The sequence below is a fragment of the Augochlora pura genome, chromosome 7 (assembly GCF_028453695.1).
Source record: "Augochlora pura isolate Apur16 chromosome 7, APUR_v2.2.1, whole genome shotgun sequence".
NCBI classification, from domain to species: domain Eukaryota; kingdom Metazoa; phylum Arthropoda; class Insecta; order Hymenoptera; family Halictidae; genus Augochlora; species Augochlora pura.
Genome location: NC_135778.1, coordinates 27,676,741 through 27,695,171, shown reverse-complemented (window position 1 = coordinate 27,695,171; position 18,431 = coordinate 27,676,741). Strand labels below are relative to the sequence as shown.

The 18,431-nt window shown below is 39.9% G+C and overlaps 1 protein-coding gene across 5 annotated transcripts in view; it reads left to right on the top strand.

The window, feature by feature from the left end:
* Dnc (phosphodiesterase dunce) overlaps positions 1-18,431 on the top strand; it is a 467,245-nt gene that overhangs the window by 198,227 nt on the left and 250,587 nt on the right. The window contains exon 1 of one of the 5 annotated variants that reach the window (XM_078188081.1): positions 8,155-8,641. The exons of the other annotated variants lie outside the window; for them this stretch is intronic. Within the exon in view, the coding sequence (XP_078044207.1) occupies positions 8,553-8,641 (89 nt within the window). The 5' untranslated portion in view covers positions 8,155-8,552. Of the gene's footprint in view, positions 1-8,154; positions 8,642-18,431 lie in introns of those variants that run through there. 5 annotated transcript variants of the gene reach the window in all.

The following is an 18,431-nucleotide window of genomic DNA, read 5'->3' as shown; positions in this document are numbered from 1 at the left end:
GAGTTAACGGCTTCTGATCCCATAACCGCGGCTGTAAATTTCAATTTATTTTTAATTATGGGGAGGGACGTTAAACGGCGGGAACGGCCGGCGCCGATAAACGGCGACGGGGATTTTAACGGGACGCGGTAAATCAATACGTCCGGCGGCCGTTGTCTTGGTACGTCCCGAGGAAACGACGACCGCTTGTTCGAGGGTAAAAATTCCATTCCCTTGTAATCCCGAAAGCAGGTCAATGCTCGATGAATATACGAACGCAACGAACGCGCAATTCCATCGCAAAATTACAAAATAACGAGCTGCGGATTTCGTGACAAGGCTGTGGCCCACATACCGCATCTCGCGGCTACGACGTCCATCTGCTTGTATTCCGTTTTCTAAACAACAGCCTGGGTGATTATTTATTCGTGTATTCGATAACTAGGGACGTTTGGCAAATTAATTTTTAGATTTAGAAAAAGGGGTTCACGTTTTTGTAAGTCTGAGTAAATATGGAATTCAAGAATTTTTGGAGATGTAATTAGTAAGGGAATTGTTATGAAAAAATTTAGGTGTGTTCTTTGAATTTTATTTAAACAGAACAAAAAATACTTTTTAGTAATGTATGTAATGTTGGGTGGTTGAAAAAATCATTTCGACACGTGTTTTCTGTATGGAGTTTTGGAAGAGTGCTGTGAATTTTTAATTTTAATTTGGTTAGATTTTTTTTTAATTGAACAAATGGAAAAATTGTTGCAATAAAATTCATACGTATTTTTCGAGCCCTATTTAGACAGGAAAAAATTATTATTTACCAAAACCTGTGATATTAAATAACAAAAAAAATGTTTCGATATTTGACTTACAAGTGAAACAATGGAACGACACTGCGAGCTTTTGAAATTATTCAAAACGCAACCAATAAAAGTGTCGTTCTAAAAAAATTCATACGTATTCTTCAACCTTTGTTTAAACAGAGAAGGAATACCGTTCCCCAAAAATTCGCGTACATCGACCGAGGAAAAATGTTCGAGGTTGCGCGTCCAAGGGGAAAAGTCTCCGAGAAGGAGCGCAAATAAAAAATTCGCCTCTTTCCCGAGCCGAGAAGAAGACATAGTGTGATCGCGAAAGTTCCCGCGTACAGAGAATGGCTTCGTGAGTTTGCAGGGGAGACGTGGAGAAAGAATCGAAGAAACTTCGCCGTTACACCGTTCTTAAATTCGGCTGAACGAGAAAGTTCGCCCGGCGCGAGCGGCGGCTATAATTCAGCTTTTAAGAAGTAGGGATTACTCCCGCTGGCAGTGAAGAATAAGCGGGCGGGAAAAAAAGGAGGAAGGGTTACGTCGTGGAAGGCTAGCGCGAACTCGGCCATGGACCTACGATTAATTAAACGAGCCATTAAGCACCGGTAACTGTCCGTTCGGTGGCGGCAAGAAAATAAACACGGACCGCGGAGAAAAAGGTCTGTCAGTCCAGATTGATCGCCTCGTTCTCTGTTCCGTTAAGTACCCGGAGCTTCAAGCGGCCGACTATGAATCTCCGTTATTTATGTCGATAATTTGAATCGACGAAAATTAATTTCGCCGGCATTAAACGGCGGGGATGAAAAATCGTCCGCGTTGAGAGCCGCTGGCAGCGCCACGTAGCTCGCCGGCTCACTATTTTATTTTCTCAGGCGAGAACAAAATACCCGGTGTTGCTTATTGCGATGATATCTTCTGGAGGAATGTCTGCTCTATCTTACGACGCAGTTCGATCTGATTTCGGACCTCCGGTTTCCAAAATAAATTACAAAATGTCCGACGGGATTTCTGTATCGCAGGTGTCGGACCGAAATATTTCTTAAGCGTGTTTGTATGCGTGTCAAATTATTACAAAATGCATCATGTTGCGCGGAACAGTACGTAGAATGTTCTATAGTAACGTTCGTTCAGCTATCTTGCACGGTTCGAGCACGAGAAATGTTTAAAGTTCACATTGACTCGTGAAGATTCAATTTATTGAGGATCCTCTTGTCACAGGTATCACTTGTAGACAATTTTTAAATTTGTTTTAGGGTTTGTAAAATTATTACAATATATATCATTTCACTCGCGAGAGTTTGCTGAATATTTCACATTAAGAATCTTTGTCCTATTAACCATGGTTTCAAGTGAAAAAGTTCTTAAAGTTCCTGTTCCGACCGCCCCATGAATATTCAATTTCTCCAGAATCCTTGTGTCATAGGTATCACTCGTAGACAATTTTTAAATATGTTTTAAGCTGTGTAGAATTATTAAAATATATATCATTTCACTCGGTAGAGTCTGCTGAATATTTTACATTAAAAATCATTGCTCTAAGTATCACGGTTTCAGCAGAAAAAATTCTGAAAGTTCACATTTCGATAGACCCATGATAATTAAATTTCCCAAGAATCCTCTTGCCACAGGCATCACTTGTAAACCATTTTTAAATTAATTTCAAGATTTTTGTAAGTATTAAAAGATATGCCGTTTTAACCACGAGAGTCTACAGAATATTTCACATTCGAAATCATTGCCTTAGGTGTCACGGTTTCGGCAGAATAAATTCCCAAAGTTGGGTACAGTATCTACCCCCGAAAACTTCGGTTCCACGGAAATTGTGACTGATGGTTGGGAAACGGTTCGACCAAAATGTATGCGGGCCGCGTCTTGGGTGTCAGAGGAGACAAAACGTGCGGCGGACATAGTAATGATCGCGCGGGCCACCGAATTTTCGCGGAATGATTTATGGTTTCCCCGGCAAGTTGCGCAGGCGACGCGGCCAGGTGCGCGACGCGTAACACCGGAATATCCGGATTTGGCGAACAGCCTGCGCCCGAATTATAACTGCTTATGATTCACGTCGTGTCTCGGATCACGCGTCAGCCGTGGCCGGTGCCAACTATCGCGCACGGGCGTGAGAAAAATCGGACGGTGCCGGGGTGCCGGGGTGCCGGGACCGTGGACGTCGAAGTTGGCCACCGCGTGCCACGGGACCAGCGGTTCCCGAAATACGGCCATTATAATTGGCCCCCGTGTGACTCCCACGATTTATATACGCGACGTGAAAATTTCTTGTTTACGATAAATAATCGGCGACCTTCCGGCGGCGACTCGTCGCGATCAAGGCGGTCTAAACATAAACCCCCTGTCGCTCGCGGGATCCACGTCCTCACTCCGGCGTGCTTTACGCGCCGCTCGTGAAAGCAGTTCTTTGCACCTTCGAGCATCGGTCGCGTACACGTCGGACTGCATAGCCTCAACAATGAACACTATTTCTCGCAGAGTTGGCGACCGACGGTTCATTGGCAAAAATAAGGACAATGGCCGATGAACTTTGCTTGGGGTCAAGCTGTTTTTAGATTTCAGGGAACGATGAGAAGATTGGTTTATTTTTTCGGCTACGAGTATTCGGATTGCGAGGACACATCGATGAGTTATTTATTTAATGTGTATGTTACTTGTAATTATTGCAATAACGAGTGTTTAACATTAGCGTGAATGTAGAACTGTTATTTTTGTAAATTAATGTAAAATGGTTTTAGTGCTCCGTAGAATTGGTGGTAAAGTGGATTGAATAGAATTCAGACTTAACCCTCTTAGGGCCGAGCGAAAAAGCCAAATTGCACGGTGTTACTAGGGTTTGGAAATAGGCTCATAAAAACCAAACGAAAAGCAATATTTACATAATTCAAAAAGCTGTGTATTAAGGACGAAATTGTGAATGAAACAGTGACGCCAATTTTTCAATATTCATTGGAAATTACATAAATAATAAAGGTATAAGTATAAGGCACTTTCCGCCAGTTCAGCGCGGGCCGATATATCGGCCTTCCAGCACTAAGAGGGTTAAGGTAACTTAGTCCTGACCTACAGTAGACTTGGCAAGACCCAGACCTATTATAAACCAAAGCAAATATATCCGAGACTTAAGCTCACCTAGAAATTTAATTTAAACCACTATCTAACGTCAACAAAAACCAACTCAAACTTCACTTAACGTAGACCTAGGTCAGAGTTAAATTAACCCCTTGTACTATAACAACGAGTCTGACTCGTGGTGAAGATTTAATTCAAGCTCTACTAAATATGAATATTATTAATTTCTTCTACATCGAAGTAAAAATAAATGCTTCCGTTACCAAAGTGTAGAAACGAAGGTAAATAGAGACAATACAGGAAACAAAAATTGTTTGGTAAAATTATTAAGGAAAATTATTAAGTACGAGTAAGTGTTAATCGTCACAGCATGAAAGGAACGGTAGTTCGAGGGGTTAAATTGGACTTAAATGAGACATAAAGTATATTTAAACTATATTTAAGATTCAGGATTAATTCTGAGTTAAATCGGAGAAGTAACCTAGATGTGAATCTCAGAGTTAACTTAGACCCACAGAAAATGTAACTGGGACTTGAGTTTACCTGGATTCAATTTAATCCAGACCTCAGTCAGTCTTAAAATATCTAGACTTAAATGAGACAGAAATCAGATTTGAATATGATTTAAAATCGGGTATTAAATCTGATTTAGAACTGCGAACTAAACTAGATTTAAAGAAGATATGAACCAGGCATGAAGTCCAGAACTAATCCTGGTTTATTTCTAAGAATTAATTTAGACTTGAAGAAGACATAAACCAGATTAGAATTAGGCATGAGATTCAGAACTAACTCTGACTTAAACAAAACATAAGCCAGATTTGAACCAGATATAAAATCGAATACTACTCTAACATAATTCGAGGAACTGAACGCAACTTAAATAAGATATAAATCAGATTTAAACCAGACTTAAATCAAGAAGTAACTCTGACATAATCATGGCTTAAATCTGAGAACTAACCTAGACATAAATCTGAGAACCAATCTAGAGTTGAGGAAGATATAAACCAGATTTAAACCAGACCTAAAATCGAAAACTAACCCTGTCTTAGATCTAAAACCAACCTAGACTTAAAGAAAACATAAACTATATTTAAACCAGACCTAAATCGAACTAACCCTAACTTAAATCTGAAAACTCAGTTACACTTAAATTTCGGAACTAAACTAGACTTGAACATGACATAGATCAGATTTGAACCAGACCTAAAATCGAGAACTATCGTTGACTTAAATCAGGGAACTAACCTAGACTTAAATCCCAAAATGAACGTACTAAAGACACCCTAATATAATAAAAGACTTTGTACAAAACCCTAAGCCATTGTGAAAAATTTCCTCGACAAGAGGACCGAGTTTTGACAACCATGACACATTTTTTTCTCGGAACCTAAACACTCCCTGCCAGGGTTGGTGGACCTCGACCCGGTTCGCGTGCGCACAGCCGCGATGTACGCAGAACCGTTGAATCACGAGTGTTGGCACCGGCCACCCGTTATATTAATCAACGTTCGCCATAATTCTGTAAACATTCCAGCCGCGGTTGGTCAGCGACACGCGTCGTCACCGACGAACGGAACCGATCCTCGAGGATCCCGTCGACGATCCGCCGCGACGCTCAGCGTTCATGGAACGCGAGACACCGTTAATCGTTCCGGGGGGAATATTAAACGGGACGCAAATGACTCCGCGATGATAGATCACACGCATTCCCGATTACACCGGTGGAGAAGCGGCGACAAGCGACACAGCCCTCGCGCCGCTGCCAAGCGAAACACGTCGCGCGCCGCTCTGTTTCTTGGATCGCGCGTCGCTCTATGGCTCGCAGAGATTCGAGAATACGGCAACTACCCGGTCTCTCCGGAATTCCTCAGGCGGCCGGGATTTCGGGCGATCCGAACCGCGTGGCGGTCATTTTTCTCGCGACAGTGATCGCGGACACGTGTGGGAGAAAAATTCATTGCCGTGACGTCGGGCCGACCTGTAAAATGTGAGTCGACGCGCCGCGGCGTGCCAAACGGACTACATAAAAAATTCCCTCGACGCCGACAGTGGCGCTCAATCTTTCTTTTTTTCTTTCTCCAGAGGAGAGACAAATTGGGAACGACGACGAAGCGGGAAAATTGCGAACGATGGATGCGTAGAATGATTAGGACGCGTTGGGACGAGACAAATTTGAAGAACGGGGGAAATAGAGATGTTAGAAAGAGAAATTAAAATCAATGGGAAAAGAGAAAAATTAAAACATAGAAAAATTGCGATACGAGAAGGTCTAACAAAATTGCTTGCATGAATAAAAAAGTCTATGTTCATACCAGATAGACAGAACTCTAAAAGCAGATGAAGATCGCACAGTAGACGTGGTCTCTTTTTTAACCAGGATTATTGTGCAAATAAATATATCAGAACAATAGAGAAATACAAAAATTGTACTGCAAAAGTCGGAAAAAATTGCTTGCTACAGTTTAGTAGAGAAACTCCTCCCTCTATGGTGATAGGGCGACAAAGCACCGCCCATCGTACCACGCCTCGTCTCCCTCGCCACTCAGGGTAGCGCTCGCCCCTTCTGCACGCCTTAAATGGGGCGGGGATAGGACTCTGGGCGTGGTCTATTCCTATATTGCGCTCCTAACGTCTTTGTATCGTTTTCTGAATTTCTGTACTCTTTCTATATCCAAGGACAGATGTAAACAAATTCCTAGTTATTTCTGTCTGTTCAGTCGTAGACAAGTCATCGAAAATTCTACAGAAAATAAAGTCTCGGAATAAGTGGTTAACAGTGCATATGTTGCATTACATTAATACATGATTATCATTAATAATTAACAATATTATTAATAATTTACATTACGTTCTGTGGAATGCAGAATGGAGTTTGTAAAGAATAGGCTCCGTACAGAAGTAGATTTTGTAGTTGTCTACTTTGTACAAAGTAGAATTTTGTGCAAGGTGAACTTTATATGAGGTAGATTTTGTATAACATATATTTTATATAAAAAACACAAAATAGAATTTCTACAAAATAGACTGTATATAGAATAAACTAAAATATACTTTCTACGAAATAGACTGTACATAGATTAAACTTTGTCTAAAATAAACTTTTTTTGAAATATACTTTATATATAATAGACTCTATATAAAAATAGACTTTCTATAGAATAGACTTTATATAAAAATATACTGTATACGAAATAAACTTTGTAGAAAATAGACTTTGTATAAAACATACTTTATATACAAAATAGACATTGTACAAAATGGACTATATACAAAATAGACTGTATATAAAATAAACCGTACAAAATAGACTCTACGCAAAATCGTATTCGTAAAAAGCAAACTTTGTATAAAATAGACTTTATAGAAAATAAGCTTTCTGCAAAATAGACGTTGACAAAATTAGGCGATATTTCACAGAATCAGTATACCGTAGTCACGTCGGTCCGTTATGCGAGCGTCACGTGGTCCCCGAGCCGGGATCCGTGGAAGAACGTGGAAAGCCGATTTTCCAAGAAAGTCACGGGGCCCTCGAACAAATGGGCGGCACGGAACAAACGGCGTGTACGTGGGAAAAGCGACGCGCCCGTTCAAAATAATTCGACTCGCAACTATAAATACAATGCGGCATTCAGTGCCGCGCGGCGCGTCGCGAAGTTCAGAAGCTTATCTGACGCGTGTTTCGCTGCTACCCATCGCCCGATGCCGCTCTGATAACGCGACCACGGCCCGTCGGAAGTCAACCGCGGCTTGTTGCCGCGCCCTATTTCCGGCACAAGCGGAACCGAACGCGATCCCACCGAATATCGCCGAGTGCGAAGTGAATGGAGCATTTCCATATACACCGACGGTAGACTAGAATTTTACACCGGTGACGCATGGTGTCCGCTGTGCCGCGTAAAGTGTCCGCTATGGTGCGTGAAGTGTCCGCCATGGTGCGCGAAACGCTCGTGTGTCGTCCGTGAGTCTGGAAACCAATTCGGCGTGATTTGAAAAATTCTATTGTTCTTACTTTTTGCTTAATATCGACTCTTCTCATAATAATCCAATTTAGTGTTTGTTAATAAAGCTTGCTAAAATATTTCCGGAAGGTTTGTCCTACAGTTTAGTATACTTTAAAAAATTCTATGGTTAACTAGAATATTGACTCGATATGCTTTAAAAATCGTTGAAATTGCCATCGTTTAAAAACTTCCACGGTTAATTAATCATGCAAAAATATTGACCACATATATTTCCAGAAGGTTTATCTCACAATTTAGTATACTTTAAAAATTCTGTTATTAATTAACGTTGCAATAATACTGACCAAAAATATTTTAAAAACAGCTAAAATTACCAACCTTTAAAAACTTTTATAGCGAATTAAGTATCGAAAGATATTCGCTGAAAATAATCCTAAAAGGGTTCCGGTGGATCCGAGAATTGCCCTAATCGGCTAACGGGATTTTAACATCGACAGTTCCCTGTACGCTGATTAAACAGCGAAAATTTGGCGTCCGTGGCGAGAATCATTTTTCTCGGTCTCGAGAATAAATGGTGTACGTTAATTAGGGACAAGCGTGCCCTAAGCCTGTCCGATGAATCATGAAGCTCGCCGGCCACGTGGTGGCCGAGGGTAAAGTTCGCCGTTCACGGCCAGTTTAATCACGGTCTGGAAGATTTGTTGGGGACACGTGTCGCGACATGGAGAGGCTCAGCGTCGCGGAAACATTGCGCAGGAAAGATAAGAGAAGACGCAGGGGTTGGACGGTGGTGGTCGGCCATGAAGTGCGGTGAGTATAAATCACTCGTGTCCCGCCCTTATCAGAAAAGGGGTAGCGCGCGACCGAAGAGGCTGCGTTCCCGCGAACAATGATGGAACGGTCGCATAAATTTCGCAGATTAATCTGCGACCGCGAAACGTCTTTGTTACGACTGTTCACCCTCGGTGGTAATGACCTCGTTCTCGGCACGATAAAACGCTCTCGCGGTTCTAGGGTCTCTTAGTGAATTCTCTGGGGTCTGGTCTGTTTTTTTTTAAGTTACCAGGGATTCGTGGATTTTATGTGGTTTTTAATAATTTTGTGTTTTGTAATAGCGTTTTATCGGGATCGGATACGGGAATTAAATTAAGGTGTATTTACTGTTTTAATAGTATTTACTGTTTTAATTATATTTACTGTTTTAACAATATTTTTATTGCAAAATAATACAGTTTGAATACGTAGGAAATGTTTCGCAATATTGCCGCGTCCTTTATGGTTTGTTAAAATGTGTAACATTGTGAATGTATATTTACTTTGTTCCTGTTTCTTGCAAGCGAGGTGGACTGCTTTTATCTCGCGTGAAGAATCGCAGTTTAATAATTAGTAAAAAATGTATTTCTAGTTTTAATAATATTTTCTTTGCAAGATAGCAAAGGGTAGATATATTAGAAAAATGTTTGAATGTTGCAACCCTCTCTTCAATTCGCTAAAATGATTAAGAACGTTTTATATAATTGAGTTAGACGATTTTAATTTTGCACAACGAACCTCAATTTAACAATTACCAAAAAATATATTCCACATCCCGTGAACAAATAAAAAAAATATTTAAACCTTCCAACCCTCTCTTCAGTTCCTATAAATACATTTTTCCGTGATTTCTATTTATTAAAATTAAGTCAAGTAATTTTAATACTGCACGAAGATCGACAAACCGTTAAATAAATACCGGAGGGTAACGCGGACGAATCCGCGCGCGGAAATCTCGCAGGGTCAGTCGAGATTGTTGGCCAATGTTGCTGAAACGTCGGTAAAGGGAGAGCGGTTGGTAAATTTTTGAATTGGACGGCGCTGCCACCTTCGGCAGCTTTTGGAAAGCTCGTCGCGCGCTTCCTGGATCCGCGCCCGCGGAGATTTGATCAATAGCCACGGTTACGATCCACCATATCGTCTCACGTGCAGCTTGCGAGCGCCGATAAAACGTCGATTGACCTACTTCGAATCGGCCGGATTGTATTCTTTTTTATACCGTTGCAATATTGTCGTTTCCTTGAACTTCGTTGTTCCGTCCGGGTTTCATATCTCGCGCGATTGCACCGAGCTTTGTATTTCGTACGCCACTCTGCGAAGCCTAATATTTTGAACAATTATATAAAGCTTTATTTCATATTTTAGTATATTTTATTATTATATTTTACATTATATATGATTATATATGTACTCTGTATTATAAAAAATAATATGTAAGGAAAAGTTTGGGATGTACGAGAGTTTTTAATTTTATGTAATTCTTGGACAATGTATTTTATAATTAATGAATGAATTGATATTTTTGGCTTTGTATTTTCATATGGCTGATTCTATACTGTCTTATTCTACTCGTTGAGTCTTTTTCTCTATCGTAGAACATTAATATATGTTTTCACTTAATATATGTTTATGTATTTTAATAATACATACATGATTTAAAAGCTAGGATTTTATTATATAATAATAATTTATATTTAATTTACTATATATAATAAAGATATTGTAATAATAAATTATTATAGTAAATATACGAACGCAAATATGTAATACTATAAATATAATAATTTAGAATTTTATTAAACACCTAATAAAATCCTAGTTTCCTTTATAAACAAAATCAAGTAGAAAAATCCAATATATGGTCAGCCACGCCACAAAGAACCTCAAACATCAACCCCAAAACAAGAAAATACATTTGAAAACACATCATCCAAACAAATCGCCGAATTACAATAATAAATTCCGCGCACCTTAAACAATTATTCAGCAACAATAAAAAATTATTTAAACATCGTGTCCACCCTGTAATAAGTCGTGCATCTAATCGAACGAACATCTCCGATGAATCGACAAAGCCTCTGATCGGTACGGCTCGATCGGCGACGATTATTTATACACCGTTTATAAATATTTGTTGCTATAAAAATCCTCGAGCGCGTCCTGCCGCGCCTGGACGCGTTTTAAAATTACTCGCCGCGTGTTCCATGAGGTACAGGCGAGCGAGAAGCGAGTCGCGCGCGGAACGTGCGGCCGCGTGCACGCGCCGCAATTTTAATGGACTCTTTGACGACCGAGGCTTCGCCTGTTTTGTTTATACGACAGAAACGCGGAAAAACAACGGGCAGCGCGCGCGCTCGCTCGCTCGCTCGCTCGCGGGGGTAGGATCGGGCCTCCTCCGTACTCGTTACGAATTTCGCTCGGCCAATATTTGCGAAAGCGACGACGAGAAACACCGAAACCAGCAAGCCAAACACCGGGTGCGCGACGCGTTCAATATTTGCGGTGCTCATTCGCGCCGGCTTTTAAATTCTTGATCGGCAACAACCGGAAGGGGCGGACGTCTGCGGTTCGCTTCGTATCTGCGCTCGTTGTTATCGAATGGGTCGGACTCGCCGTTGTTGATATTATGGTAACCAAGGCTCGAGAGGAAACCGATACAGTTGAGATGAAATGCTGATAGCCCGATGAAATATGCAAGCCGGCGACAACGCGGTTCGCGTGTTCCTAAATGTTTTCGTTCGGTAAATGAATTGCGGCGTTTAAAAAGTTGATGATAAACGATGAAGGATTGTTTTAAATATTTTTTTTGGTGGTTCGAGAGATGTTGATGGTACTGTTTGACGTGTAATTTATTTAAGAAGCGATCGATAACGACGTCTGAAATCTAATGCAGATGAGACTATAGTATCGTCTGAAATAGAATGCATTAAATAATTGTTAATAACGTGGGAAATTTAATGCAGTGAGATCGTCAGAGATGTAATTTATTTGAGAAAATTATTAACATCGTTTAGAATCGCAATAATGCTATTAAAGTATTGATAACGTGGTATAAAGTGTAGCTCATTTGAAACATGATTAATAAGGTCGTTTGAGAGCTGATGCAGTTAATAAATTATTAATAGCATCTTCTATAGGCTAATTCATTTAAAAATTACTAACAAAGTCGTCTAAAATCGAACACGATTAAAAGTTAAGTTATTAATAGCATCGTCTAAGAGCTGATACAGTTAATAAATTATTAATAAAGTCGTCTAATCCATTTAAAAACTACTGACTAAGTCGTCTAAAATCGAACACAATTAAAAATTAAGTTATTAATAGCGTCGTCCAAGAGCTAAGCAGTTAATAAACTATTAATAACATCGTCGATAATCTAATCCATTTAAAAATTACTGACAATGTCTAAAATCGATCGCGATTAAAAATTAAAATATAAGTAACACCGTCTATAATCTAATCCATTAAGAAAAAGATTAATAACGTCGTATAAAATCTGATGCAATGAAAATATTTATAACGTTGTTTAAAATCTAATGCAATTAAAATATTCATAACATCGTTTTTAAATCGCATTTAAAAAAAAATCTAACAAAGTCATTTAAAATCGAATTCAATTACAAATTAGAATATCAGTAACATCATCTAAAATCTAAAGCAATTATTAAATCATTAACAATGTCGAGAGTGTACTGAGTTGAAAAATATGATGAAATAATTTAATAATTTGTAAATGTAACAAGTGATCGATATAATTATTCTCTTACTCGATGACGGTATCAAGAAGACTCTCGGCTGAATTTTATCGAGCAACGTCGGCGTCTCTTGGCCGGTTCGCCTCGCAGGGAGAAATGTTTAAAAAAATAAACGAGAAAGGGAGTCGGCTTCCAGTGGGCGATTTTGTTGTAACACGAGACGTTCCTGTTCAGTAGTTCGAAAAATTCCATGCCGTAGAGTCTTACCTTTAAATGTGAAACGTTACATCGGTGTACATGTAGGTCAGTAGATTCAGACAGCAAAGGCCAGACATGAGGAATCGGTAATTGCGTCAGTCCGCCGGGTTATGTAGTTGTTTCTATAGCTGTGGCCATCTTGAGCGCAATCTGTCGTGACTCTTGAAGATCGTGCGGCATCGAAGACGCCTCAATCGATTAAGTAGAATGCGCGCGTGCTTGGTCAGACAGGCGTGTATGTGGACCGAGTAGTTCGAAGAGGGTGCAAGTACATTTTCTATTGTTTCAGGAAAATTAAAGGCTTGCGTATTAATCGATTCGAAAATATAAATTAATTGTGTCGAGTCTGGCAATGCTTCTAGTGATTTATCGATGTATAATTTGTTTATGTAAATTCTTTTCTGGCGAGTTTAACTAAAATAATATATACTTATGGAATGTAAATGTAAATCATTTTTATCATCAGTCGTCAATTTACTTCTTTTATTTATTCATTGGTCGATTTTAATTATCATTTTTTAAGATATTAAATTTAATATTAAATTAAATTTTGTTGTAAATAAAAAGTTTTGTTCAAAAACTTTGGTTCTGTTAAATCGACCAAAGCATTGGAAATTCAATATATATTAAATATTAACCAGTTATAAATAAAAAGTATACACCGAATCGATCACAAATTCGATATCTCGTTTTTTAAACAAAATAGGCTTACTAACACCAGACATGTTAAACAATTATATCGATGAAAAGTGTCGATGAGTCGTGATTTTCGTACGTCTTGTTCGCTCGCTTTACGATGTTCGGCTTAATTGATTCGTCTCGCGGACGTAGCTCGCAATTAACTCCGTTTAGGTGAATTTATCTGTTCCGCAGGGGCGGCATAGTCCGAACGATTTATTACGGTGGGATTTAACTGGCGTGTAAAGGAAGAGATGGACCAATTCCTCCGTTGCAATACGACTTTAAGTATCGCTTTTTATAAGTAATACCGCTCGGCACCGGCTGGGAGAAAAATTATGGCTCGGCCCAGTTTCTAAACCCTCCCCTGGGGATTTATAGGTTAGCATTAGACCACGGAGCTTCGGTACGTTGCCCAGAATTTTGGACACTTCGGTCAGCGACTGACGCTGACGAACGACCACGAAATTTCATAGGAGTTCGTAATTTGGACGCCGCTGAATGAATTACAATTTCGAGAACCCGCCGGCGTCGTCTACGGTGCTGCCACCCATTGCAGGAATCAACAGTGTGCCACGAGGGCGCGTGCAATCACCCGGAAACGGTGGAAAATATTTGCCTATTGAAATCATTTATTTACGATCTCTTTTTTCACACCGAGACTTTCTGCTTTGAGAACAGTATAGCGTAAGTTGATAGAAATTGGCTAAATTCGACTAAACGTAACGTTGTAAAAAATTATGATAAGACGATAATTCTTCTTTTAAATTAAAGCTTGAAATCTCTACTTTAAGACAGTATCTTTTAATTTTAAGTTTGCCTTAGGTGTAACGCTGTAACAATTTCAATACGATGCCATAGTTACCACACTGGAAATTACCAGTTTGACAAGGGTCGTTTTAAAGTACTATAACTTTGTGAGAAAAAATCGCAGACAAGTCGCACTATTTTCAAATAAAAGCGGAAGAATAGTACTTTAGTTTACCGTAAACGACATCTCCGTACAAAATTTGACGAAGTCCCTAAATTTCGTTAAACTTGGCTATTTTTAATATCACAAAAAGCTTGGCTATTTTCAATCTCACAAACATGGCTTCACTTTGAAAGGGTTGCAATATCCAAATTGTGTCGAACTCAAAACCCGATAATATTAGGTTGGTGCATATGAAATGTTGGATGTATAGGTAAATATATAAAACCGTATATCTTTTATCAAAAGCTGTTGATTTAATCAAAATATACCCCGTTTGCTTTGCTACACTTTTTCCAACGAGATTTCAATACAGAAATGCCTGTCTTAAACAAATTCTGATCTTTCGAATTAATAAACTCTGACATGGAATATTTGAGACTGTCTTCGCTTATATACTATTTAGCCCGTAAAAGCTGTCCTAAATGTTTAAAATAGTGAAAGTTGGTGTTGACGAAAGATCTATATTTTATAAAATATCTTCTGTCAAAGATAGCCTTATAGTTTCTATAGTTTTTGTAGTATAGTAAAGATAGTTGCATCAAACATTTGTCCATGGTATAACTTACATAATCAGTATATTATATGGTCTATTCGATACAGAATATATTATAAAAATCACATTTCGTGAATATTTATAAATAAAAATGTGATTAAAGAATGAAAGGAATTTAGCTAGTATCTTATCAGACACAATCACAGCGTCGTATCTTCTTGACAGCTACGAGCGCAAAATTTCCCACGAAAACCGTCGCCTTTTCCGACCCACTTGCGCCCTTAATTACGTATCGGTTGCCTAATTGATTTATCGATCAGCCAACACCATTAATCGGATTACGCTGCCGATGGCTTAAATATCGTGCCATAGTCCATGGAAGAATTAATCACAGATTAACTTTTTCCTTTACCGAGGGAAGCTGGTCTGAATTTTGCATCAACTCCTACGCGAGCAACCAGAACTCTCTCGGTTGCTCGGCAACTTCGCAGTTTTTCCTGAACTTTCCTTTACGATACTGTAAATAATTCTGCTTTGTACAAACGAAAAGTGTCCCTCAAATGCACTTCGTTCGTTCGATTTCTCAAAGTTACGATCGTCTATATCGGCGTATGCACTTGATACATTTGTACAGTATTTTACGTAAATTTAGAATATATTAACAATATTTTACGTAAATCAACAGTATATTATCAGTATTTTACGTAAATTTTTAACAGTATATTATCAGTATTTTACGTAAATTTTTAACAGTATATTATCTGTATTTTACGTAAATTTTTAACAGCATTTTACGTAAAATATTAACAGTATTTCACGCAAATTTTTAACAATATTTTCACGAGAGAGGTCAAGGGTCAGGTTCTAAAATTTAAATTCAACGTCATTTCCACCAAAGAAGTCAAAAGAGATCTGATAAAATTTTAATTTTAATTATCCCTGATACTTGCTCAGCCTAGATTTTCCCGTAAATATTCCAAAAATTACATTTAAATTCCAAAAATTACATTAAGAAAATAACATAGTGTAAAACTATTTTATTCCGTTAAAAATGAAAGGTAGCGTTCGCCCCGAGGGAGCGAGAGCACCGTAAAGCCGAACACGTATTCCGCGTCGAAAGTTTCACGGTACGTTGGTCGGTGCATCATCAGCAGATGGAACGGTAAGCGGCGTGAAACAGGGTAAAATAATTATTAGTTTGCGAAGGGCGCCTTAATTCTGGCGACGCGTCCGCCAGCTTAAAGCAACATTACGTGTCCCGGAGCGGGCCACTCGGTCGCCGCGTCTGTCTCCGTCGCGTATTCGCCCTACTTAATGATTCCCGTCATGCCGACGGGGACGACCCCTCCTTTGAAATTTCCCCGCAGCAGGATCAGAGAGCCCGGCGTGTGTTGTCCTCGGGCGGTCTTCACCGAGCACCGGTTCGCGGATTATTCAGGCGAGCGAAGAAATTCCGTGAGTTCAGCCCTCGGGGCTGCGAGACCTTCGATCGCGCACAGGGAAATATTTTCCACCTGCAGATACGCTCTGTGTGTACGGGCTAGCGCGACGATATTCTGGAATCGGGTCAATTACGGTGGAAAACTGGATTAAAATCCCATTGCCCGATGTTTGAAAAAAATGTTATTAACATGGCGGATTATATCAGAGGAAGTGTTCGGGGCAAATCACTGTTATTTAGCGAATTTTCTTACCGTCGACTGATTAACCGATTGGCTGTTGCGACGTTAATTAAGGTCTAATGAAATTCATTGAGGTCTATTGACGGTGGTTAAGGTTCACTGAGATCCACTGAGGTCTGTTTAAGTTGATTCAGGGTGTCGAGGATCATGGGAGTACACTGAAATATAGTGGAAGTCAATGAAACACGGTGATGTTCATTGTGGAGATATTAATTTTAATGAAGACTGATAGTGTTTCTAAATAGGTTCATTGAAGTTTATTAAGTGATAGTGATGTCCAGAGGGGTCCATTGAAGTGCGTTAAGTTTCTTTAAAGTCCAGAAATGTCCATTGTGTTATATTAATGTCCATTGAAGTCCATTAAAATCTGTTGGTGTTAAGAGAGATTCATCAAGTTCTCTTGAAGTCCGCTGAAGTCTATTAAATTCTCTTGAAGTCCAGCGAAGTCCATTAAGTCCAGCGAGGTCCGTTAAAGTTAATTAAATTCTCCTGCAGTCCAGTGAAGTATCTAGTGATTTTGATTAAAGTCCTGTGAGATCATTTGAGGTTCAATAAGTTCTGTTGATGTCCAAAGAGTTTAATAGCGGTCCATTAAGCTCCCCTAAAGAGCTATTGAAGTTCCTTAAGCTTCTTCGTTGAGGTCTTAAATTCTATTGAAGTCCAGTGAGGTCCATTGAGTTCCATCGAGGTCTATTAAGTTCTATTAAAATCCAGTGAACTCAGTTAAGCTCTATCGACGTCCATCAACATTCATTAAGTCCAGTAAAATCCAGTGAGGTCGAACAGAGAACAATAAGTTTTGTATTAAGTCCAACGAACATTTTCAACTGGAAATGGCATACGTTTTCAATTGAAACGTGACGGTGTTACGGAACAGGGTCAATTACGGCCGACGACAGGATTAAAATCGCATTAGGGGATGTCTGAAAATTTCGTATCAACACGCTGCACACGGTCGACGCAGGAATACGGGGGCATTTTTTATTAATACTCATTTATTTTGAACCGAAGAGAGCCGGGGCTGGCATTCGGACGTTCGCATCGCCGTGCTGCCCCTGTCAATTAAACATGTTATTCCATTTGTTGATCTTCCCGCTTGTAGTGGGTTTTTGATACGGCGTTTCTGCGTCGCCGGGCGTTATCGTATTTTGCGTTCAGCTTTTAGCTGGCAAACGTTTCCATTAACCGGGCATGTTCGAGTGCCGCGTAATGGATACAACCGCTCTCATGCACAATCTCCAGTCTTTCAGTTTTATTTTTCGGCAAATGCTGATCGCTGGCGAATCAAATGCGAAACCTCTGTTTCCCCCATGCCTCCTACGAGTATCGAGGAAAGCCGGCGCGTTCCGTCCTCTTTTCCGTTCAGTCCGGCGACTTTGCTTCTCGTTCCGGGAAGGCGGCAAAAAGTCGCCGGTTGAAGCATATTCGTAATTAAAACTCGACGATGCAGCCGGCTGCAGCCGGTACCAGCGAAGGGATAAACTTTTAATGTCGTTGAAAGCCAGCTCCTTTATTTCCTTCGGCTGTCATCGTTCGCTCTCTGCCACCGGCAACTCGAATTTCTCGCTAAATACATTAAATCCATGCCGAGCTTGACGCACAGCAAGTACTGACAGCCCTTTTCGAAACCAGAATGCCAAAGGCCTCCCCGTCAATCCACTGTAAAGCTCAGAGACTTCCACGTAATTCCGATCATTATATTACGCTTCGACGTTTTCCCGTTTTACGAGGCGCTGCCGCGAGATTCTCCCGACCGGTTTCGATCATGTCTACGATGGTCCATTGGGGTCGATTTATATTCATACAGGTATATTCAGGTCCTGCGGAAAGTCGATTGCAGACCGATGTAGTCTGTTGGGGTCGAGTAACGTCGGACGAAATCCACGAGGATGAAATGAATTACAATAGGAGACGAGTGATGTTCGATAAGGACGATTGACGTTATGCCGGAGTTTTCTGCGATCTATTGAAGTTCACTAGGGTCTCCTGAAATTTACTGAGGTCACCT